Here is a 24,638-nt window from a genome sequence, read left to right as displayed (position 1 = left end):
ACTTAAGCTCAGAAGAGGCTGGGTGATGTGACAGGACAATGACCCCAAACATCGCAGCAAATCCACAGCACAATGGCTTCAGAAGAACAAACTCCACCTTTTGGAGTGGCCCAGTCAGAGCCCAGATCTCAATCCTATTGAGATGCTGTGGAATGACTTGAAGAGAGCATACACAAAAGACAACCAAAGAATATGGAAGAGTTAAGGCAGTTCTGCAGGGAAGAATGGGCTAAAATTCCCCGTGCACAACGTGCAGGTCTGATCTGCAGTTACAGGAAGCGCCTGGTTGAGGTCATTGCTGCCAAAGGAGGGTCAACCAGTTATTAAATCCCAAGGTTCACTTACTTTTTCCACTACCACTGTGAACGTTGAATGCGTTTGTAAAATAAAGACATGAAAGAGTAGAATTTTTTGTGTATCATTGGCTTAAGCTCATTGTTTATATCAGTGACTTAGATGAAGATCAGATCACTTTTTATGACCAATTCATGCAGTAAACCAGATGATTCAAAAGGGTTCACATACTTTTTACTTTGTATAACATTTTTAAAATTATTTCAATACTCATTTTTCATGGTATCGATTCTACAGCCTACATTCTGAATGAACTTCTGATGTGTGCTGGAATTTGAGCCGTGTAAGCCCACGGTTTTCAAACTTTTTCGAACAAGTACCACTCCGTGAGGACCAGTAAACTGAAGTACCACTGTCAATGAATCGTTAATTTACGCCTGTGTTGTTTCGAAGAAAAAGTCACTATAATGACTATAATTATGACGTTAAAGTGATATTAAACTAATTAAGGAAATGGGTGCCCGCGTTAATAAAAGCCGGCTTGGAGTCTTCCACGCATTTACAGTAGTATACTTATACTATATATGATTATATGTAACATATTGGCATTCTAGCAACATCGATTCGTGGAAAATAAAGGACCACACGAGTACCACTTGGCATGACTTGAAGTACCACCAGTGGTACGCGTACCACAGTTTGAAAACCGTGGATGTAAGCTATCAATGGATACGGCTAGAGATGCAGTCCCATTTCCACCTACTCACAGGTGTTAATGAGACAGCAACTTCAGCAGCATTGGAGCTATCAACAGCATTCTGAAATAACAAAGAGGGCAGTCGGAGTGGCATAAGGAAATACTTCAGCATGGAAAACCCCAAGATACAGTGTCCTCCATTATTTTTCCTTGATTTACCCTTCTCTTCCATAGTTTAAAATTACAAATTAAACAATTCAGACATGATTAAAGTGCACATTGCAGACTTTAAATTAAGGGTACATTTCGGTCACATTGTACATACAAGATTTACTACTGCACAACACCTACTAGAGTCTAACACAATCAATTTAGCCCAACACCTGAAGGAGCAACAAACAAGCAAAATTTCAAGAGACAGGAATCTTATTTCTAAATTTCAGAAACAATCAGTATAAGCCTGTAAACTGTTGTGTTTGAAGTAAGGATGTAACCTTTTTTTTCTACAGGTTAAAATGTTTTTTGTAGTCAGTTAAATATTTAACGCATTTAAAGAGGGGTATGCAATTACTTTGTTACCTGAGGGCCAGTTTTATTCTGTGCTGTTCATTCAATGGAAACACTCTTTAGCACTAGGGCTCCATCACTGACCTTTACTGTGAAGTGTGCTGCTACACTGCATTGCTTTTTTTATGTGAGGTTTTAAAATTAAATTTCATTACAATTGCTATATAATGTAAAGCTATATAACCTTTCTGTGCTCAATTGTATAAACAGTGGTGCTAGTTCTCTGTGTGCTCACATTTAGTGGTTTGCAGCAGAAACTGAATTGTGGGACGGTGAAAGTTAATTGGATTTGGCTGGCTGTGATGGTCGCTTCATGGACGGAGCCTGCATGAATGCAACAGTGTGGTGCATTTTCCTTTGAGCTGTACCAAGAAAAGCGTTGGTCAGTAAAACAATGATTGATTTGATGATTGCAAAGAAACGGTTGACCAGTTTTAAACATGCATGCTTTTGATTGTTTACAGAACTTTCTTTTACATCTTCCAAAAGATTGCACTTCCTGAAATATTTGCACTTAATGACTTCTATTTGTTCTTATCAAAAAATGTATTGCATACAGAACTGCAATTTATTTACATACCTTTTTATTGAGTTACGTATACTTTATTGGGTATCAAAAATGGTACTGAATTTCAATACTTTTCTTGGTATCATATTTAAGTTTAAAAGTTTTGTATTATGACAACCCTATGTGGGACCCATGAGGAAGCAGCACTAACCCCTGCACCACTGTTACTGTTGAGTAATCACTCAGGGTCCTGACCCACTCTATTTCATTTCTTCACACAGACAGGCTGGCAGGGCATGACTTCTGAGTCAGTCGGCAGATGCTTATCCAGACCTACTGAACAAAATGTTCTTTAGTGAAGTGGCAGAGGAGCTCCTAGTTGGAGCCCTGATGCTGCTCTGGCCATTTTAAGGAGGATAAGTGGGTGAGTGAACTCCTGAGCAGAGACAATGGAGTTTAGTATCAGATTTGCACAGGATGGGGAAAGTGTAACAGAAGTAACACACACTGCACATGCTAAGAGACAGTGCCTACTGCCAGGTAACAAACATGATTTGCAGAGGGAATTTTCCTTTAGTGCAAATATATAAGCTGATACTTACTGATTCAGAGGTTCTGGGTTTACCCAGAGCCTCTCCACAAAAAAACACAAATGATAAAACTTAAGAATATGTTGAAATAATAAATTAATATGAGAAAAAACACAAAAAATTTCAGCATTTTTTGTATTTCAATAAAAAATTACAGAAATATCTGAAACTTATTCTGTGTTTTATTTGAAATATCATGTAGGTTAGACTAATTGGCAATTCTGAATTGGCTCTGCCTGCCACTGACTCCATCCCATTCAGGGTTATCTACTGCCTTGCACTTGATGCCTGTTTGGAAAAGAACCAGCTATCTACACACCCTAAATTGGCCATATCACAATGCACGTCTTTTTCAGTGTTTTTCAGTCATAGACTTAATTTACATAATATTAGAGTAGTTGTGCCATGCTCCAATTACCACCAGTTGCATAGTGTGACATATCCACAGACTCATTCCAACATGTCTGAGACTCTCCCTGTTTAAGTTGTAGGAGACGGCTCTGTGTGCATGAGAGACAATCAATCAGCACTCACTCAGAATTACAATGTATGTAATGTAGCAATGAGGATCAAGAAATGCAGATGTTTTGGACCGGAAAAAACAGAAGAGAGACTCCTCTGTCTTATATCATGTGTTTTACGTAAAATGATAGAATGGAAAAAAGAAAATGCTGAGATTGTAGCTGAACTCACTGTATGTGTAAACCCTTCCAATGAGCACCTGCTCTGTCAGACAGCAAGCTACTGGCTGACACAAAAAGGGTTCAGCTTGCATTACTACAGAAATGTGCAACAGTGCTAGAAAGCCATCAAACAGTCACATAATTTAACATCTCCCACAATCTCTAGTGTAAATTGACATACTCAAGTGACAAGATCAGCAACTGTAGTCATCAGATTAGAAATCTCTCTCGACTAGAAGGCATGTCATGAAATATAGGCTTTAGGAAATGGAGAGATGGTGGATGGTTTACTGCATGAAGAGTAGTTTCACTTTGGACCATTCTGTCCTTAAGTTTTCACAAAGCCAAGGAAAAGCAATTTACAAATCTTTTCAAACTTTTCAGCATAGTCTGCTTGATCCTCTACAATTATATTTATTGTCCTGGCAAAGCGACTTACAAAAGAGGTAAAGATAATCAAGTAACATTAGGCTAGGGCCTGTTTGTTCAACAAGTGTAGCAGAACAGGTAACAAGTTGATTGCCACAACTGAAAAGATGTAATAACTATTAAATTTACAATTATAGATTACAATCAATAAAGTACTTAAACTTAATCTAACAACAAATTAACCAACAATATAAAATATCACAGAGCAAAGTTTTTTCTTTTCTTCTATCAATTAGCCTGATATTCAGATGGGTTTTCAATTGCTTCTTGAATACAATGATGGAGTCAGCAGTACAGATGGAGGTGGGTAGCCTGTTCCACCAACTAGGAACTACACAGGAAAAAAGTCTGGATTGAAATCAGGGGTGAGCAATTTTGGTCTTGAGGGGCCACAGGTTTTTGTTGCCGCTCAGTTTCCTAGTCCTTATTGGCAATAAGAGACAAATGTCAAAGAAACCAATAGTTCTCTATCTAACTCACTTCCATTTACACCGATGTGATCTTTATGGCTTAATAAAATATTTTAGAAGGAAACTGGAGAGAAAAAACTGAATGATTGAGAATTATCGCATTAATCACATGCTTTTCAGTAATTGTATAACTAAAAAAGCAAATAAAGGTGTGTGATAACACTTTGATTCTGAATAGACATTGTGAATGCAGACTACTGTAGAAAGATGGCGGTGTAATTTGTAAGTGTATGGTGCCTGACCAGCTTGGGAGCATTTTATATACAAAACACCTTTTCTTTTTGATTTATCCACAAATATTCATCCTGTGTTTACATTTTTTCATTTTTAAATCTTCATAAGGATGACTCCATATTTCAAGTACAATTTACTTTAAATCCCACACCACACCTCCCTCCATGCCAGGTGAAAAGGGTGTGAGCAACATGCATCTTACCTTGAATTAAATCGTAGTCTTGGGTAGGTAATCCCTACCGTGGACGGACCCCTGATAGCTGTGAAGCATTAGGAGCCTGCATGCCAAAAGTGACCCACAGGTTGCTGGGACAAGGGTTGCTAGCGGATGCAGAGCGGGGAACAAGGGGTGGGTGATGTATGGTAAAGGAAGGCTTGCATTTCTGTGGTTGAGAGGAAGAGGGAGGCAGGAAGCCGTCACTGCTGCCGCCGCTGCTTGGATTTTGCGGCAACTCGGCAACAGAATTGGTGGCCAGCAAAGGAGGAGGCAGGGGCAGGGACAACGGGACTGAAAGTGGAACTGAGGGCATAGAGGGGGTCCGGCTTTGCAAAGATGACTGGGGGAGAGGAACCCCACTGAGGGAGCCAGGTGCTGCCTGCTGTTGCATGGGGGTGAGGCTCATCAAAGAGCCGCTGCCAGAGGAGGAGCCAGAAACGTTCAGACTGGCTCCAAATTGATGGGAAGAGCCGGGTGGAACCATGTGGCTAAAAATACCTGTAAACAGGAGAGGAGAGACTCAGGCATCTGCACAGAGAAGCAAGAAAGGCAAAAAAAAAAAAAAAAAAAAATCACAAAATACTTGAAATAAATAAAACATTACAAATAAAATAAAACAGCGGGATCAGCAGTGCAGACAGACAGAGTAAGCAGTGCAGCAAGACTGTGAGGAGCAGCACTTACCTTTCGCCACGCTCCAATATGGCAATTAGCCCTTTAAATTCCCCTTATCTAAGATTTATAGAAAGAGAAATCTAGCAAACACCTACCTGTACCAATTTTTAAAACTATAACCTTTTCAAATTTCCATCCATTAAGAAGCCAAAAATCACAGAGCTGCCCCACCCCTCACCACCAAAAACCTACCTCCAGCTGCTCCCCCAGAGAGTCCAGAGCCAGTGAAGGATCCCATCGCTGTGTGGCCATTCACCATCCTCTGCCCTCCTGCTGTAGGGGACTGTGCCCCAAACAGAGACTGCAACACTGACGAGCTACCCAAGGAAAACTGGGGACCCAAGTAAGCATGTGGGGTACCCACAGACACTCCAGATGATGTTGAAGCTGGTGGAGGTCCCCCTTTACTACTCAGGATATCTCCAGTTGCCACTGAGACAGTAGCCGAAATAAAAAGGTTTTGCGTCTGGCTTTTTCCAGTGTCCCACTCTCTTGACTTCACCTTTCCCAGGCCACTCAGACCCTGTGGCTGTTCTTGGGCATTGCGGCTCCCTACATCAATCCCCTGGACTTCTGCTTGTCTGCGGAATGGGTTGGGGTTCAAGCTGGGGCTCTGTAACTGCCCCGAGTAGGCCGAGCCATTTATTAGGAGACCAGAGGAGTTGGGAACTGCACCTCCTCCAGCAGAACTCCCTGAGGCATCAACAGCCCCTACAGATGTCATCAGCTTCCTGAGCTGCTGCTTATGGTCAGATTCTGAGTCCACACTGCCATAGCGACCCCCAAAAGGAGAGCTGCCTTGACGAACTGTCTCAGAGTTAGGCTGCTTAGGATCGGAGATTGGGGAGAAAGTTGATTTCCATTTGCTGCTGCTAGAGGTGGATGAGCTGATCTCATGGTTGTTGCTTACTTTACGACCTGCAGGGTTTCCACCTGTGAAAACAGGATTAGACAGCAAGGAGTTTAGCTTAATTTTTGCTGTTATTTTACTTTCAAAATTATTTTAAATATATTAGTTATAAAAACTCACTTTTTTCTACTTCAGTTCTTATTTATGAATACTAACATCTACTTAAGTTTGAATTTCTGGTTGAGTATTAAATCAAGTCCAACTTGTAAAATAAATAATTCCAGAACCAGAAGATAATTGTTCTCTCTCTGTAACTACGTAACACTGACTTCATAAAATGTACTGAACAAACAAACAAATTGCTTAGCACGAACACTTGATGTTTGGGCATCACTCTTCTCCAACACTCTAAAAAATATTTTCATGACAGTAGTTACATGAGTTGTCAAATTTGTGCGATTCTTGCCTTTTGACTATTTGCAGCAAACAATGCATTTATTTTGATCTGAGAGTTTTTCCTGTACTATGATGGGTTAAGGTAAGAAAGTAAATATTTGTGTTTTTTAACGTTGAGCCTTTTGTCATTGCTGCTTGTCCCATCCGACCTCTCCACTACTTGGCTATCAATTTCTGCATTCTCATGAGTTGAGAATTTGTTATATTGATTCCATAATTGCCATAACTTCTTGTTGGATTAGAACCATGAATGCTACTTCTTTGTATTTTTAGGTTTACCATGGTTTAACAAATATACATTTAATTCCATAGTAACAAACTGGATGTCTTATTGAATAACTGAATCTATGGACTATGCAAAGTATCTTATATTGGGGATTGGGATTCACAGACTTCACTGCAGGGCTCCATGTTACAAAAGATGATACCAGTGGATGTATTTAATATTGTTATAAAGATGACTCCAAGTTGATTCATTCAACATTGGTTTAAACTCCTACAAATCACTACACAGCATCAAAGCATAAAATTAGAACTGGCTCATGATTTTTTATTAAAAAATGTAGTGTCATCAGTTAGTTTTTGTAGTGGTGAGCAAAACAGCCACATTTTCTTTTGTATACACCTTTGGGAAATTCCTCAGATGTAAGGAGCATTTCCTCCTCCTTATATTTGAAGTGTGAGAACAAGTTTGTTTGACTTTATCAAAACCTGCCAGTTTGCTGCATCTTCCTTTATTTATTTTTTTTTTCTTTGTAATGATTACTTTCCCCCAATGTTTCAGATACTGTACATAGGCAACAGATACAGTACACTTTATGAAGTAAAGAGGGATTAATGTGCAGGCATTTGGCATACTATAAATTTAAAGTTTGTTAATAATGTGTTTTAAAATATGTGCACAATTGCAAAGGCTTGGAAGACATTTGCTCATCAATAAACTTCCAGGGAGTATCAACGCATATGTCTACCAATCTGGTGAATTGAGAAAATCACAGATCTACACACAGCACATGTTTCTCACAATCATTTATCAAAAAGACTATTCATATATGTTTGGCTCGAAAAGTGCTGTTGTTATCTGTTATGACTGGTGATAGTTGCTAGGTAAAAATTTTGCAATTGAGTGCACATGCCATCTTCCTAGGCATGGCCTGCAACAGGAGCACACCCACTGAATGCAACTAGCAGGGCAAATATACCGTAATGTCAAATAAACTGCAGACGCACTCTTAAGTTTAATAAATTAAAACTGAATTCACATTGATAATTCACCTGGGGTACCATATATAGTGAATGACCACATACAGTATAAGTAAACAACCTGAGGCAATCCGTACATTACCCATAAAGCACAGCAAACTTAGTTTTGCACTATACCTATTAATATATACGGTATTAAAATGCATTAGCAGCTTTAAATACACCATACATGATTACAATAGTGTTGTCACGTGGGCGCCTTGAACAAGTCCAGTGCAACCACACTTACCATAGAGCAGCATTTTACAAAAATCTCAGTGACCTAGGTTAGATCTACATGCAAGAAGACGCATGGTGGGAGAGACACAGTGACAGTACAGGAGAAGCACATCTTGCTCTCTCTCTCCCACCACCCTGAAGCACAGAAGTGTCGCAAAACATGAATATGGGAGGTATGCATCTCACAACTTTACACGCTGAGGTGGGGAAGAGCGTGCAAGGGTATTTGAGGAGTGCTTATTACTTCCTCCTCTTTCTTGCACAACTGCATAATAATGTCAGCGATTTCTTGGAGCAAGAAACAAAGCACATTTGTTTGCATTGTTTTTCCTTTTACTAATTTACATAAAGTTGAATTTGAAAAACTTTAATTTGCTTAAGTCCTACTGTATTTATTTGGCTTTGGTATTACATATTTTGTATTGGCCTAATTTTTATATTTCTCAAGGTCATTAGTTTTATTTTAATTTTAGTTAACAAATACGTTTTTGTTGATAGCACACAAAACACCTAAAAGTCACCTAACAGCACTATAAATGTCTATGTAAATGAAAACCATAGATGCAAAACCATAACATTCACCCATACATATTCTAATGAGCTTATCCAAGCCAAGGTTGCAGTGAGTTAGTGTCTACTGTGGCAGCAATAAGTGTTGGGTGGGAATCAACCCCTAACAGGCTTCCAGACAATCCAAGAGCACATTCGCCTACAGGATGTCTACATCTAGATCAGTCATCAATCAATCTTACACACACATTATTGGCTGGTGAATGGGAATACAAGCAAATTTTAAAAAATAATCTAGCAAAATGGTGTGAAAACATAGAAAAATCCCACATAACCCTTTTTTAAATATAATAGAACAATACCACAAAAGAGTCTGCAGTAAGTCAGACAAGCTTATTCTAAAATTATATTCATGAATTTTTGCCAGGTTGTAAAGTTTTTGACATATCCTTAATAAAGAGAATTTGATTTTTTTCTAATTTGAGATAATGTCATGTTATAGAAGGTGGGTTTGGCTTCTTTCAGGTAAGCAAGGTAAGTCAAGGTGCTAGTATTGAGGTATAGGATAATGTAATTGATTTCTCCCTATACACTAATGCCATCCGGGAGTACACCAAATATCTCTGTTAATGCATTATGGGTGATTGTGACACCAAGGACATCTGAGAAGTGTGTACAGACTTCTTTCCAAAATTATCTTAATTTAGTACATTCCCAAAGCATATGGCCTAGTGATACTGAAGTTAGACGGCAATGCTCACAGGTTGCATCTTGGGTACACCTTAAAACAAAATATATGTGATTCAATGAAAGATTTTCAGTTAAATTATGGAATGCTTTCTGCATATAGAACTATAGTGTATTCTATGTATGACTGACTTCCACTTTTTTTTTGAGAATAGTAGATTCTTTAAATATTTTTTACATATTATTGAAATGCTGTCTGAGTCTTCATCAAGACTAACCAGTATTGCCTCTGGGATAGATATGGGTATAAGATGTTAAAAGTTGTGTAGGTTTCTTTCAACAAAATTTCTAATTTGTATATAGGAGAATAAGAGTGTAAATAGAAAGTTAAACTGGAAGTATAATTGTTTGTTGGATGCAAATATAAAGATTTCTATGTGTCTTAATTCCTTGAGTTTTCAATTGATTAAATACTGAACAGGTTTGTGAAGGTTGAAAAGGAGATTATCATATATAGGAGCAACAGATAACAGCTTCTCTAACTTGAAATGTGCCCTACATTGGTTCCATATTTTAAGTAATGATGAACAACTGGACTGCTGGTAAATTGATAATTGTTAAAACTAACTGGAGCACACAGCAAGGCATACAAAAAAGATTTTCAAATTAGAATTTTTTCCCCCTTTCAGGTGTAACTTCATGAATTTCTGCCAAGTTCCAAGACTTCACTGTGCATATATTTGCTGCTCAGTAGTAAAACTGAAAGTTAGGTAGCTCCATATCACTTTCTGTCATAGAGTTGAAGAGTACAGTATGTTTATAAGGTTAAAGAGTTGTAGTATATATAACACAATAACTTGATTAATCGCTATAGTAAAATTGCAAGAAAAGTAAATGGGAAACAAAGGCTCTTCCAATATAAAAGAATAAGGCCTGACTTTCTGGATACCCCACCAAAACCACTTTTAAAGTCTTCCCAAGCTCTTACCTTTATCAAAATCACCTAGTTTCACAGGGCTGTCACAGTTTTCTAGAGAAATTGTTGCAATCTTCCTTTCAATTCTGCAAAAAAAAACAAAAAAAAAACAGTGTTTTTGAAATATCACTCCTGCTGTGTCTGCCAGATATTAAACATATCATTTGGGTAATGATATATTAAAAAAAAAAAGATCTCTCCATGTGGCAGAAAGTGTATTGGATTCAGAACTCACAAAAAGATTCAAATCTGCCTCGTACCACTTTTTCAGCTATAAAATTTTGCTTACAAAGAGATGTCAAATCAGGCATTATGACTTTTGCTTACTAGTCCATGTTCCAATTAAGAATTTTAGTTGGGAGACTATTTGCTATATTTAGTATAGGATTCTTCCCATCCACCCACTAATTATCAAATTTGTCTATTTCACATCGAACTCATGGAAACCGAGGCTAACTCCTGCAGCCCTAAAGTGTAAAGCAGGAAGGGTCAGCCGTCATTACGGACACTCACATGGGGTCAACGTAGAGTCATCAATTAACTAAATGCATATTTTTGGGATGTGCGCAGCAAACTGGAAGCACGGAAGAACATGCAAACTGCACACAGTTTGTGCAAGGATCAGTATTTGAAACCAGAATTCCCACCACTATGGGATATTCATTCAATTTTTGACAGAGCACTTTTCAAATATTGGTTTGTTCAACATGCTCAAGAATTATTGTCACATTTATAGCGTACAATAGAATTCTTAATTGCATGTGCCAATCAAAACAAATACAACACATTACACCCTAGAAAACTGAAGACATATTGTCTGTTTCATGTTTGCTGCGTTTTACTGCTTTGGACGGATGATGGTTGCAAGATATACTGACCTTACCCAATGTGGGCTTTAATTATGAAATGGGCCCTGCCTATTTAGAGTTGATTCAACAGGAAGATTATTAAATCTTATCATTTTTGCAGTTTTTTTTTTTTTTTTGCTGCACCCATCTGCAATGTAAAATCCTTAAACCAGCCCAAGAAAATTCAAGGTTACCTTGGGTTTCAGGATAACCGAACAGCTTCAGAGGCAAGGCAGGAACCAGCTATGTTGGATAAATGGATATGTTTGCCTGGTGCATAACAGTAGCATCTGAGTGATATTTAACTTAAATGATGTCAGTCTAGTGTTTTAATTACTTAAGCTTGTAAACAGCAGCCATTAAATTTTTTCATTAGTGCCCATTAACTTCATTGCTGATTCAAAAAGAAAAGCCAAACGTTAAACAATGAAAATAAACCCTAACTGATGCTTAAAATTTGAAGCAATGAGGAAGATGGATTTTCAACATTCCAGTGTTTACAAATTGCACAAGTTTAAATCGGCATCTCTCTCCCAAAAGACAGAACAGATTATTTTTAAGTGGTATGAAACAAATGGTGGAGATTACGTCTCAGGTAAAAAGAAAAATAAGGGAAAGAGGCATTATTGAATAAATAGCGTAAATAAGCCAGGACAGACAGGCATGGCTTTCCATGATGTTTTTTTTTGTTCAAAAACTCTTCTACAACTGTTTGAATATGCTGTATGACAGCGCCCCTCTGTGAGTTTGAACCATCTCACATAAAATTCAGCAATAGCATAGGCCCTACTTAGTGATTAATGGATTTATCAGACAATCAAAATTATGTCATTGCTCAAATCAACAGGCAATTTATTGTGGTTTTAGAGAGATTAAAACATTTTTTCTTAAAACGTTCAAAGTAGAAATAACCTAACTCATAATTAGCAAAAATATTTTTATTACAATATTCATAGTGGAGAAAAAAAGACTTATTCACCAGCATACAACCAACTGTAAGCTTGAAATCCTAGGCAAGTTGTGATTTTCTTAAGAATTCAGTTAAATTCAGAGGTGAAGGAATTCTCCTGAATGGACAGTAAACAGTATGAATTTTAAATGCGGCATCTTGCTGAGTGACAAAGTTTATGACCAGTCAGAAACTTTAGAAAATGAGGAAGACTGGATACACATGCTTTAAAGAGAGTTTCAGTTAGTTTTAGACACAACAGCAGAAGCAGGATAAGACAAAGAGCTGTGAGAGACAAAGAGAACAAGCAGGCTAAAGAAATGCTACCAATTGAACTTGAGAAGGTAGGCTGTCCAGCAAAACAAATCGAGACGTTCTGCAGATAAAGGAGACATCTGACCTACAAGAAAAATTGCTTGATCATCAGTTACTTACAATCAAAATACAGTCATGTGAAAAAGTAAGCACCCCTCTTTCAATTCTCTGGTTTTACACATCAGAAAATAACTAACAAATCATCTAGTCCTCTTGAAATCTAACTTCATGTTACAAACAACTCATAACAGACTTTACTTGACATTAAAAAATAAGGCAACAACATTAAAAAATAAAGCAACATGTAGCAGCCATGTGAGAAAAAATAACAAGCCCACCACTTTAATTTGCAGCTGGCAGAATTACCTTTAGCAGTAATAGCTTGAAATAATAATTTTCTGACTATATTAAACTGTACTGGAGGAATGTTGGCCCAATTCTCCTTACAACACTGCTTCTGTTTATTAACATCTAATGCCATTCATTGAAGCATAGCTCTCCTAATCTCCTGCCATAGAATCTCAATAGGACTTAGGTCTGGACTTTGACTTGGCTTTTCAAAAATCTCTGCTGAGGACTAGATCATTGTTAGTTATTTCCTGATATGTAAAATCACAGAATTAAAAGAGGGTGTACTTACTTTTTCACATCATTGTATCTCCAGACACCAGCACCCCAAACAGATCAAGCAACAGCCAAACTTCACCACAAGTGTGCAACAAGAAACTCCACCATCAAAGGACCCGATACAGTATTGGCATCCTTGACAAAGATGAACAAAAAAAGGGACATTGAATAAACAGAAAAAGCAATAAAATAGATTTTATAGGGAAAAAAAACATGTTTTTACTTTATTGCAATTATTTCAATTCAACTGTTTTCAAGTATGCAATTCTCTGTATCTGATTTCAAAATAAGAGATTTAGGCAAAACAGAACTGCACTCTGGTCACAAAGTACTTTAAGAGCAAAACTGATGTTTGTGAAATATTGTTAACAAATTGTGCATGGCTAACTGATACTGTGGTTCATACAATGTGCCAGAAAGATAGCTTCAAACTCTGACCTGGTCATCATCTGTGCTGATTTATCTTACCTTTCTAATTTCTATGTTGTTGTTTTTTTTTTCTTTCAAAATTCCAAATGACTGGTAAAGAACCAGTCCTGAATATCGACAGTGAAAGCTTTTTCTGTAAAACTACAGAAAAAGTAAATTGTACTTGTCTGACTATGAATCTGTTATGATGTGCCAGTTCTGTATTCTGCTCTTTTCTCAACTAGTGCTGTCAAAAATAAAAGAATAATAAAACGAGATTTATTTGAGCAGATCTGTTTTCAGCAGTGAATAGTTCAGTGGAAACTCAAGCAGAAATACATTTACGGGAAAGGAGGCAGGGTTTTATATGAAAAAGGCAGTATTTTAGTCTGTGACTAATCAGACTGATCAACAAGAGACATGAAGACAATCTGGTATCTTAAGAACTACAATGCCTCTCACAGAAAAAAGACAGGAACCTGTATGACTTAAAATTTTACTGTTTACTAAATGTAAATGAGAAATCATTTGCTTTACTGAATTGTGTGTGGCTTTGGTATATTTTATTGATTTTTAATTATAAATTATACATACATTTTCTAACAAGCTTATTTACCACCAGAGAAGGGCTATTGGATCGTGGGTGTATTCTGGCCACAAAATGGTAGCCAATCCTGGATAGATGTGTAGATTCATAGGTGGTGATCTGAAAAAAGGAAGTAACTGTAACGCATGCCAATGTTTAAGAATACTCCGTCTGATTGCACTGGAGTGTACCGACTGTGGAGGGGTGCACATCATATCCTTGATAAAGGAACCAGGCCAGTTCTGAAACGTGTAGGAAGGGAAGTAATAAATGGAGTGAATTCTTCTGCTACAGAAGGGAGGATATTGATTGATCTGTCCTATTGTGGATCAGGAGGTACACTCTACAGTTGAGGATCGGTAGTCCCCTTTGGCTCATTCTGGGACTCGAACTATATAATATCTGTATTTTGGTATATTGCAACAAGTCCTCCTTAAACAGCATTAAAATTTGATTTTTCTTTTGATTTCTTTTCTTTTTATGTTGTTTTGATACTATTTCCTTTGATACTATTGCTTTTGTTTATACAGTAATCCCTCGCTATATCGCGCTTCGCCTTTCGCAGCTTCACTCCATCGCAGATTTTATATGTAAGCATATTTAAATATATATCGCGGATTTTTTGCTGGTTCGCGGATTTCTGCGGACAATGGGTCTTTTAATTTCTGGTACATGCTTCCTCAGTTGGTTTGCCCAGTTGATTTCATACAAGGGACGCTATTGGCAGATGGCTGAGAAGCTACCCAACTTACTTTTCTCTCTCTCTTGCGCTGACTTTCTCTGATCCTGACGTAGGGGGATTGAGCAGGGGGGCTGTTTGCACACCTAGACGATACGGACGCTCGTCTAAAAATGCTGAAAGATTATCTTCACGTTGCTACCTTCTGTGCAGCTGCTTCCTGAAGCGACATGCTGCACGGTGCTTCGCATACTTAAAAGCTCGAAGGGCACGTATTAATTTTTGATTGAAAAACAAACTCTGTCTCTCTCTATCTCTCTTTCTCTGCTCCTGACGGAAGGGGTGTGAGCTGCCGCCTTCAACAGCTTTGTGCCGGTGTGCTTCGCATACTTAAAAGCCAAACAGCCCTATTGATTTGTTTGCTTTTCTCTATCTCTCTGACATGCTCTGCTCCTGACGCGCAATCCTTTGAAGAGGAAGATATGTTTGCATTCTTTTAATTGTGAGACGGAACTGTCATCTCTGTCTTGTCATGGAGCACAGTTTAAACTTTTGAAAAAGAGACAAATGTTTGTTTGCAGTGTTTGAATAACGTTCCTGTCTCTCTACAACCTCCTGTGTTTCTGCGCAAATCTGTGACCCAAGCATGACAATATAAAAATAACCATATAAACATATGGTTTCTACTTCGCTGATTTTCTTATTTCGCGGGTGGCTCTGGAACGCAACCCCCGCGATGGAGGAGGGATTACTGTATTATCCTTTATAACATGGTGGGAAGGTTTATAGTTTTTATCAGGAGGCCACTTCATTTGTGGAATATTTTTTTGATGAAGATACTGTATATGGTCAATTTATCACCTGGTGTATATTGTTGAGATGCGATTCTGATACCGATGAATGGGTTTATGTTTTTGAGATATAGATGCTAATAATTGTACTGATATTTTCCTTTAATTGACTGGCATAATCTAACCTTAACATTTAGCTTCACTGTTAATTTAAAGATACAGTATAGGTTTGATTATATTATTACTCTTACTGTGATGTTCTTTTCTGAGCATGTGGATATTTGAATATTTCGGACAGTTACAGTGATAGGGCGTAACATAACTAAACAGTATAAAATAGAAGTCCCATTAACTGAGTGGTGTTTCTACCAATAGTGTCTCTCATTTTACATAACTTTTTCAGTTTTACAGTATGCAGTTTCAATACATCTCCTCAATAATGCTAATATGCAAAAAGAGTTGTAATATTCCTATCAACAATTTAAAAGTGAAAAACCAGGAGTACTTTTCCAGATTAGTGTTTTTTTATTGGCAGAATTTGAATGTGACCACCTAATTTCATTTTATTTTTAACATCAATCCCTCTGCCACAGATGTATTTTCTGTACCATTGTTATGGGAATTGGAAACAAGTCCAAGTAGTACACCCAAGGTGTTTGTGTTTATAAATCCAATCCATTACCACCCATACAAAAGTAAATTAATTTCCACATTTTGTGGAGTTTGCACATTCTCTTAATATTTGTGATGGTTTAAGATGGCGATGTCTCATGTCTTACATCCTCGTTCTTGTTTATTTTATAGGCTAGGTCAAGTTGTAATGACTAAAATGTATGAAGTGCTCCACAGTCTCTGGGGCAAATGATACAATCACACAGCTTTACTTCATAATAATTTAAAAAGCACATTTCTTATACTGAATACAGTTTTTAAGTGCTTTACAAATATAAATAATTTTCTTAAATTGTTATTTTAATATAAAAATAAAAACAGATACTACTAGTTGACATTAGTTGATTCTATGGAGAAATCAGGCTTCTACATGCTTTAACAAGAAAATCCTCCACTGAGGATGCTGCCTTATCCAGCCTTGCTCTGAATGGACTCATGCGATCATCACGGGAAGACAGAGAGAGAAAGAGATGTAGCATGATCACAAATTGCTAAAATAAAACTTCTTCAAATTCCAAGAAGTTTGAACCTGGCATCAGCAGAAAAATGTGTCTAGATCAAATTAAGATGTGTTCAGTTGCTGCTCCTGCCTACTATAACCCGGAGAGGAAGGTCCATGGGCTTATAAAGAAGCGACTGGAAATGAGACTATCACCCTCTGAATTGACACAAATGCAGCACGTGTTGTACCTGGCACAATGTTCTTCCAACTGTCTTAAAAAGAGCTGAGTAATTTTTCAGGGCCTCTAAGCATCTGCCAAGACTTCTGGATGCTTTTGGACCAAAGGTTGAATAGGTTGTTACATGTGTCACCCAAATGCCACTCATGGACCCTACATAATGGCAGTATTATCAATACTGTATTGTCAATAAGTCAATATTGAATAACTGCTGAATACAACTGTAGTGAAACCTGTTGTATAGAACATTATAGGTATTACTTGATGCTTTTGCTTGTTTTACTGAGGGCAAGTTCAAGTAGTAAGAATTCTTATGTCCTATAAACACACAGCAAACAGCGAAAGCAAAATCCATATGCAGTGGTGCTTTTTTTACTGGCTACATTAAGTGAACTATATTCACGCACTTAAACACTCACAAGTGCAAAATCTGAATATATTGGTGGCAACAAACTAATTAATCACTCTTTGCAGCCTTTAATGTGTAACAGAATATTTTGTCTTGCATATTACTTGTTCAGAGTTCAAAACACAAGGTTATGCACCAAATGGAAAAAATAGCTGAGATAACTAGAAAAGTCCCCAGTAAAAGCCTTCCCTTTAACACTGGCATTTACTCTTTCAGGGCAGATGTTGTCTTATGTTGACAAATAGGGTTGAGGTGGATGTCAACAGTAGTCAACAACCAGGGGTAGAGGGTGGTAATAAGGTGTAAACATTGACAAAACCTGCTGTTACATTATAGTTCGACTCTCTTTGCTAGCAGTAAGCCATACTATGCAGCAACAGATGCTTGAAACAGTGACCCTAGTCTAACACATTCTACAAGTCGCAATGCATGCCATTGGTTGCTCAAACATTATCATATCTTGCAGGACTAGGCTATGTAATAGGTATGTGAATTCACATAGTGTAGAAGCTCATGGAACATAAAATACAGTGACATAAATACTTTATGTTGATTTACATGTCAAACCACTGCTGTGTGCGCTTTTCAGAAAATTGAGTTTTTTGGAAAATATATTCAAGTCTTGGGCCAAAATAGAAAAAAATATCCCTCAAAGAGTTAGACTAGACTGTACTACACTGTCTACTTCAATACAACTACGATAAGTAGCTCCTAAATCAATAAGATATAGATATCCAGTATCCTTGATGTCAATATGCACTATACACAAATCTGCAACACATGTTTCAAACACAGCGGTGGGTTGGCACCCTGCCTGGGATAGGTTCGTGCCCTGTGTTGGCTGGGATTGGCTCCAGCAGACCCCCGTGACCCTGTGTTCGGATTCAGCGGGTTGGAAAATGGATGGATGGATGTTTCAAACACTGACACTGTTCTTTCTGACTCTTACAAGATCAGTCAAGATCTACTTGGTTACAACCACCAGAGCTTAAAGTTCTCTTCCTCACCATATGTTCCTACCAAATCTCAGTGGCCGCCTTAAACAGAATAGATAATAATTCTAAAGTTGTAAAAAAATGGTAAATCTCCTGCATACTTTCCTGCCCTGGATCAATAAAAGTGGCTCACCCTCCTCACCTTGATTAGAACTGCCACAATCATCAACAGTTAAAAACAAGGACCAAATACCTACTTATCGATTTTTTTTTTTTACCATCTGAAATCTAACTTCTATGAACTGATCCTTGAGATTTGTCCAGTTAGTATACATCAGTGTTTTTCAACCGGGGTTCCGCCGAAAAAGTCCTATATTATAGGACACACTGGTGGATAATTGCACAGGGTTCCGTGAGCAAGGTAATCATTCACTCAGGGTTCCACTCCAGCGAAAAGGTTGAAAAACACTGGTATACATGATTACTGATAGGATCTCAAAATTGTGCTTTTTGTTTAATTCAGGATTTTAAGTTTTCTTTGTTTAAGTCATACCTAATTAATATCAATTTAAAGAATAATTTCAACAGTCCTTTCTACAATTTTCCCTGACCACCTCTTTTCGTGAAGTAAATAGTATATGTAAATCCTGGGCTATACATTGGCTGCAATTATAACTACCTGACAACATCTACAAACATTTTGTTAAATGGTACTCGATGTGTATATTGAGATCTGGAACTTGAAGTAGTACTAACTACATAACCAAAAAGTTTTACAAACGAGGCTTTTCCTGACCTTATTTAAAAAAAAAAAAAAAAAGATGTCTGATAATATTCCACAATATTCAGAACAACAGGCAATTCACTATAATTTATAAATGTCTACTTCTACAATCCATTCATTACAAGAAGAATAAACTTCAGGTGAATGTAATGCCTGCTGCTCCGTTCCATTTTGTACCAAGCTAAGCCTTAGCTAAGATGCATCTTGTGTCATTGAGCTCATGTAAAGCCTGCTTCCTCAGTGCAGTCACAAACAGGCTATCCATAGTGAATGTCTGATTCTTTTTATCAAGTTGTACTGTATATATTGGGGGGAAGGGGAGTCTGGAAAAACATGCCACCTCCAAACCTAACAGGACTAGTAAGACCCTATTGTCCAAACATTTTCTATTTTCAGTTAGTAGTACAAAAACATACGTTTTTTGAATGTAGAAAGGTTACACAGAGTGTAGACACATGGCATTAAATCCGTAGTCTTATAGACTTCATATTCTACAACACCCAGGATCTCATCCACCCCCTGATTCTTCACAGCCTAGAAAGTAGAAATCATGGGTTACCGCATGCTGGCGCACTCCTCCTGGCAGTCACGCTCTTCCTCATCAGAACTCATCGTTGAGGAATAGCGTGTGGTCCCATTAATATCCAATGGCCTTTCCCGCTTCAGGACAGGGGGCTGATCCAAATCTGGAATGGGAGAATTCTTCATAGAGGTCTCAGGGGATGAGATGGCTGCAATTTCCAAAGGCTGGTTGATGTTATTAACCTGCATACACCAAAAACAATAAACACATAATAACTGAGTGCACTTAATCAATGCAATCCAGCCATTGTAGTGCAAAGAAGAACCAATCAGTATGACAATTCAGTCAGGGGGCTTCTGAGTTTGGCCATTCTCTGTCAGGTATGCAGCTATTATATCAGGTTCTCTTTTTGTCAATGTCCTCTTTATTTATAATTAGTTTAATCTGGTGCACCATGTAGTAGTGTCCTCAAAAATCCACTGTCCCTGCTTCAAATTCCACACCTGGGGCCTCATGTATAAATTGGGCGTATGCACAAAAATGTTGTGTACCCCCGTTTCCACACTCACGTTGACATGTATAAAAACTAAATCTGCCATTACACTATCCATATTTTCACAGCAGCCTCAGGCCATGCATACACAAGTTTCTGCTCAGTTCTGTAAATGGGCAGCATCCAACGTCAAAGTAGTGCTGTTTTTGAGTGGTTTCCCTTTCTTTTTTTGATTTGCATCCATAAAATGGCCTTTACACTGAAATTAATTTCATATTGTTTACAAATTTAAGGCAATTGATTTTAATCAATCTATAGCAATACAATGGTACACAGAATGGCCAAACTACAACTGCCATAGACGCTTTAGCATTGATAGAAGACATCACAAATGGAAGAATTAAAATACTGATTTCTTGTCCTGCAATGGTGACTGGCTTCTAAGTTGATTTAGATTTCCAAGAGCTACTCTCTTGGAGCTGTATGCTGAACTGAAGCCGGAATTACAAACACAGACTTTGAGGAATTGTGTTCTACCTATTCCTTTGCAAGTGTTGTCCACCCATGAGTTTTAGGCCACAGGAGTTTCTGAGCAATTCACAGCAACGTCCGCTTTTACAAATGTAATCGGAGTAGTCGACTGCATGCACATTGCTATAAAGAGAATGAATTTGCTTATGTAAATAAAAATAATTTAATTCTATTAATGTGCAACTTGTCTGATGTGAAAATGTGTCTCATTAATGTTGTGGCGAGATGGCCTGGCTCAAGGCATGATTCATTCATGCTGAGAAATAGTAGTGTTGGGAAAAAATTTGAAAATGGTGTTGTGTGTGATGGCTGGCTTCTGGGTAAGATAAGACATTTAATATTACCCCTTTGGTCAAAATTGTAAGTTATCATTATGATGTAACCACATAACACGATTACTTTGGTGATAGTGGGTACCTGCTGAAGATGTGGCTTCTCACCCAGCTCACCAACCCACTGACTGAGCGACATTAAAATGCCAGTTATAAGTGTCTAGCCAATAATTGCTGCTCAAATTGTGCAAGCCACGGAATTCCACTACCTCCTGCAGTGGTGTTGACACCCAGACAGTGGGCTGCAACTCTCCTTTTCTCGTCAACTTTGATAACTGACCACTTATTTGTTATTTCAGGCACTGTCCAACTTTCTGAACTTGAACTTCTGAGTGCCTCCACCACGCTGTACCACTCCACCAATTTTCTTTTGTTACTTATACTACTGCTTAAGCCACCAAATAATACGTTTTACCTTGCCTCCACTTCACATTCCTGAAATTCTTACTTTACATGTGCTTTTGCCATTGTCTTAACAAAACACTGAATGGAAGGGGCAATTTATATTGATTTGCATATTCAAATAGGTGAAATTCAGGAATGAGTCTGTGTGGGGCTATAGGCTTGTTCATGTGCGTTACAATTCAGGTTGATTCGGATTTATAAAGGAAAGTGCAAAGAACTGCTTACACACAGTTTTATGCATATTATTTTTTTTGTGCTTACACATATATTTTAGTGTGAATTCTGCACAAGGCGTTATACATGAGGTCCCAATCACTGTCCATGTGTCTGCATGTTCTCTTCAAGTCTGCAAGGGTTTTTTCCTGCTACGCAGGTTTTATACTTGCAACCCAAGTACATATGTTATGTTAATTAGAGATTCTAAATACACTTTGTTGGTGTGTATTTGAGTGAACCCTGCAAAAAATTGTCATCATGTCTAGGGATGGTTTCCTATTCTTCTACCACTACTGTGAATTAAACAAGTATGAAAATGTTTTTCACGTCTATTTCAAAGTAGTATGAGTTAACTATTTTCTTCTACAATGTGAAGCTGTAACAGCTTTCATGCAGATAATGGTAAGTTGGTTAAGAAAAAACATAACGCAGATTGTACTTTTGAAATTTTTGGTCCATGCCATTTATTTTAAGAATGACATAGACTTTGACAGTATTCACCAAGACTCTACTGCTAATCTACAAAACTCTGAATTAGGACCTCTAAACCAGTTGCACTTCTGAAAAGGTAATCCACCTACAACAATGCCTGTCTGGGCCAAGCCAGTAACTGGATGCGAGACCATCTAGTAAAAGGCTGGGGTTGCTACTGGAAGAAGTGTTGGTGATACAAGTAGGGAGCGGTTACCCTGTGGTCTATATACAAGTCTCAAAGCCCCAGTGTTGGAATGGGGACATTATATTGAAAAAACTGACACTGTGTGGATGCCACACATTTGTGGTGGTTAAAGTGATTCCCCACTGTCTACATAAAGTGCTTTGAGTAGGTAGTGCTAAATAATTACAATTAATTATACTTGTTACTTAGTATACTCCTGGAGTTGTGAGGCAATGAAAACCATTTTACCTTAGTACTACCTGCTATATTCTTAGCGTTAGCGTTCACTCATAATGAAAAATGCATGATCATTTCTTTATTTATATTTATACATACACTGATTAGCCACAACATTAAAACTATTGCCATGTGAACCGAACAACATTGGCTATCTCGTCATAATAGCACCCACCGAAGCACTGACCCTCAAACTTCATGCAAAAGACAATTTCCCCTCAGGGATTAATAAAGTATATTAAATCAAATCATATTTTGGGACCAGGTATTTCATGGTACAAGGTGTGACTGTTTTGCTTACCATTGAACTGATATTCAGTGGCGATCCAGAAGAATGGCCAATTCCCAAATGGGGCTTTCTCTTTGGAGAGCTCCCAGTGGAATAGTTACTGGAGGAGCTGCGTTTCTTCTTGCTCCGCTTTTTCACATCTGGGATGTCTCCTCTACATGTGCTTCCAGGGGGCCCTTGCTTTGCAGTGTGGGTCTGCTTCATTCCTGAAGAGAAGAAATTTTTCCGCTTGGCGTCACATTCCAAACCCTCAGAATCCAAAGCGAGCTCTCGTTTTCCTCCTTCAGGAATAATGCGAGGAGGTCCATCAGCATACTGCAAAACCCCTCCTGTGCAAAGGTTGCCAAGGTTACCAACAGTCACTCTAGGACTGCTGGGAGAAGATTGTCCTGAGCCGCGAGCATGCATTAACATAAAGGATGGAGTATGAGGTGAAGAATCACGGGATACAGGAGAGTTGTCCAAGGAGCTCTGATCCATTGAAAAAAATCCAGAGCCAGAATGCGATCCATTCAACGTCACAGAACCAGAGGAGGACACGGAATACCCTGTAGGTGTAGAAAATAATTAAGACAACAAAGACCAGTGATCCTTCTATTTAGGTTACCTAAAAAACATAACAATTTCATCAGCAATTACTTGTCTTCAGGTCAGGGAGCCCTTGCCAATGTTACCTGAGGTAGGTGTGTGAGGAGTCTTCTGTGGCATAGCGTTGCTACCAAGTTGTCCAACAACTCCTGCCAATTTGTCTTGTGAGCCAGAATCTCTGGATTGGGGCACTGGACTGGGTGTACTTCTCTGCATCAAAAACAAAAAAAAGCAAATTAAGGTGCAAAGAAAGAAAGAAGAAAAAGAAAAAGAAAGAGGAGAAAGAAAGGAGTTGTCAAAACATCCAAAAGGCATTGACAATGTTGGCATAGCATAATTTTTTCCATTAAATAGTGAATTACATACTCTGGAACAGAGGTAGAAATAAACAGAAAGCACAATTAAGACAGAACCCAAGAAAAAGTTCTTCACACATGGGAATGTGAAATAAACAACATTGTGATGCAGATGAAGTGAAAATATTACGTTTTAATTTATATGAATAATAGCTATCAACTAAACAAAAAAACAGGTGAATTAACTAAATGGTCTCCTTAACTATGGCATTGTGAGTAAGGGACTGGACTTTAAACTACAAGGCCATCAGACAAATCCTCACCCATTCATTATTTGACCCAGAGAAATAACTGCCACATGCACTTATGATATGCAAGTGATTTTAGATAAATGTGTCAATTAAATACATAAATCTAGTATTAATGCAGAGTGAAAGTGAGATGAAAGAAGAAAGGCTAAAATATATGATGCAATTAAGTTATTTTATGGACAAGTTGACTGGATGTCACTGAGGAATTAAAAATTCCAGGAGTCAGATTTATAAATCCTGCATATGCACAAAAAGAGGCTTGAAATGTGGGTATGGAGCTTTCCAAGCAACAAGTTGGAATTTATAAAAGAAAACTTGACAAGAAAGCTTCCATATATTTTATGGAAACTCTGACCCACCCATTTCAGAGAAACTGGAAAATAACAACACCCCTAAATCTAGTAAGGAAATGCAGCCAAACCAAGCGAATGACAACTCATGCATAAAATAATTCATATCACCGGACCATTTTTGTAATGCTTGCTGCTCTGACAAACATCAAAAGTGATGAATATGATGCATAAACTCTATTTTAATTCCATTTTAATGCTGCATATTTGCACTGAACTTTATTTTTGTCAGTGTAGGCTACCTGTTGTCACTTCTAAAGATTAGAAACCAAAGCACAGTAAAAACACAGGTGTGATGCACTCCCTGCATACAGAAAGCTATACATATAATGCCCTTTTGCCTTGTTATAGCCTAAAGGTTTGAGCCAACATGGCTTGTCTGGCACTGCTTGAAGACTATG

General features: G+C 37.9%; 1 protein-coding gene across 3 annotated transcripts in view; it reads right to left on the bottom strand.

The window, feature by feature from the left end:
- dot1l (DOT1-like histone H3K79 methyltransferase) overlaps nt 1-24,638 on the bottom strand; it is a 127,628-nt gene that overhangs the window by 11,302 nt on the left and 91,688 nt on the right. For 2 of the 3 annotated variants that reach the window (XM_028816433.2, XM_028816432.2), the window contains exons 23-28: nt 23,367-23,490; nt 22,705-23,240; nt 19,568-19,773; nt 10,338-10,411; nt 5,557-6,297; nt 4,675-5,187 (exon numbers count right to left, since the gene is read on the bottom strand). In XM_028816433.2, coding sequence (XP_028672266.2) covers nt 4,709-5,187; nt 5,557-6,297; nt 10,338-10,411; nt 19,568-19,773; nt 22,705-23,240; nt 23,367-23,490 — 2,160 coding nt within the window. In that variant the 3' untranslated portion in view covers nt 4,675-4,708. The remainder of the gene's footprint in view (nt 1-4,674; nt 5,188-5,556; nt 6,298-10,337; nt 10,412-19,567; nt 19,774-22,704; nt 23,241-23,366; nt 23,491-24,638) is intronic. The other variant, XM_028816435.2, reaches the window with a different exon arrangement.

The sequence above is a fragment of the Erpetoichthys calabaricus genome, chromosome 12, assembly GCF_900747795.2.
Source record: "Erpetoichthys calabaricus chromosome 12, fErpCal1.3, whole genome shotgun sequence".
Taxonomy (NCBI): Eukaryota; Metazoa; Chordata; class Cladistia; order Polypteriformes; family Polypteridae; genus Erpetoichthys; species Erpetoichthys calabaricus.
Note: the sequence above shows the minus strand (reverse complement) of the source record. Positions and strands in the feature narration are given on the sequence as shown.